Source organism: Trypanosoma cruzi, genomic scaffold, assembly GCF_000209065.1.
Source record: "Trypanosoma cruzi strain CL Brener 1047053516611 genomic scaffold, whole genome shotgun sequence".
NCBI lineage: Eukaryota > Euglenozoa > Kinetoplastea > Trypanosomatida > Trypanosomatidae > Trypanosoma > Trypanosoma cruzi.
This window is the reverse complement of record NW_001849377.1, coordinates 1-1,370: the sequence shown is the minus strand read 5'-3', so window position 1 is coordinate 1,370 and position 1,370 is coordinate 1. Positions and strand designations below refer to the sequence as shown.

The 1,370-nt window shown below is 50.8% G+C and overlaps 1 protein-coding gene across 1 annotated transcript, besides 2 other annotated features; it reads left to right on the top strand.

Annotated features, from left to right (window-relative positions):
* Positions 1-1,370: a sequence feature (areas not merged during assembly with more than two copies in the genome that could not be assigned to a particular haplotype).
* Positions 492-519: a sequence feature (AT_rich).
* On the top strand, positions 907-1,370 carry Tc00.1047053473313.10 (mucin-associated surface protein (MASP), putative; the record flags this gene model as incomplete). Its single annotated transcript, XM_797186.1, has 1 exon — positions 907-1,370. A coding segment is annotated over one exon (464 nt), but the record flags the coding sequence as incomplete, so codon positions are not given.

The window sequence follows — 1,370 nt, the reverse complement described above, 5'->3', positions numbered from 1 at the left end:
GATTCGGAGAATATCACCGAGTTGATGTCCATTGGTTTAGTTGGCGAAAGCACCGTCCATGGATGTGTGTCTCGGGCGTTTTTGCTTCTGCTTTTGGGACTGTGTGGAGTCGTGGAAGGCTCATGAGCCAAAGGGTGTGGATGTGCGGCTCCTCATGGAGAATATTTACCGCTTTTCCCGCGGTCCTTTTTTTGGTTTGTTTTCTATAATATATATCTATATATTTTTTGATGTTACATTATCATTGCCTGCTGCTGTTTTTGTACTGGGACAATCATCACTCCTGCTCTTTTCTTCTCTTTAATGTTCGGTTGCTGCATGCCGTCATGAGTGACGTGCCTCCCCTCTTCTTTGATTTTTTTGCCCACACGCGGTGCAGACCTCACTGCTGTGCAGTCCCACCGACTGCACAAAAGGAGGAGTGGAGGGGACAGGCCGGAGGCCGCATGAAATGTGAGGGATGTTGTGTGGACTCGTGGAACAGTGTGTTCTTTTTAAAATATATTTCATTAATTTTTTGTTTGTGTGGGTCATAATTAAGTTCTGCCGGAGCCTCACCATTTTTTGTTTTGTTTTTGCCCTTTGGTGAATCCCAGTGGCTCGTTTCTGTCTGTGCCGTGCCTAGTGTCACTGGGGTTTTCCGTGCCGACGAGTGTATGCGGAGGGAGCAACGCTGACGGTAACAGTGGGAGTGTGGGGAAGGGGCGTGGGCGATGAGCGCTCATTGTTGTTTGTGTTGTTGTCGTTTTACTGCGCCCTCCTTCTTGTTGTTGTTGTGGTGCGTGACTCTCATCGCTGGATGGGACGGTGCGTGGCTGTGTGACTGTGCCTCCTCTTTCCTTTCCCTTTCGCTGCGTTGACGGGGAGTTAGTTTGTGCTGAGGGCGGCACGCAAGTGACAGGAGTGATGGCGATGATGATGACTGGCCGTGTGCTGCTGGTGTGTGCCCTCTGCGTGCTGTGGTGCGGCTTATGTGGAGTTGCGGCCGATGATGTTTATGTTCCTCCTGGTGATAGTGGAACTTCCGGCAAAAATGGAGTTGGGGTTGGTGTTCAGCCTCCTGTCCTATCTGAGAGTCCTGGTGCTAATGAGGATCCAACGGATAAAGATACTGAGGAAAGTGAAGGTGGTTCCCTGGAGTCTGACGATTTGGACGGCCAATCTTTACTTACCGAAACTGTTAAGGATGGTGTGGTGGCAGATGTCTCTAAGGACGGTTTACCCCGTCAAGAAGAGGGCACCATAGTTACACCGGGTCAGCCGGAACCAGTGCCTCGTGTTGAATTGCCGTCCGAAGCAAAGGCAACAAGGCCACTCGCTCCGAATCCACAGGAACAGCTGCCCAAAACACCAACGGAAGATGAGCCCCT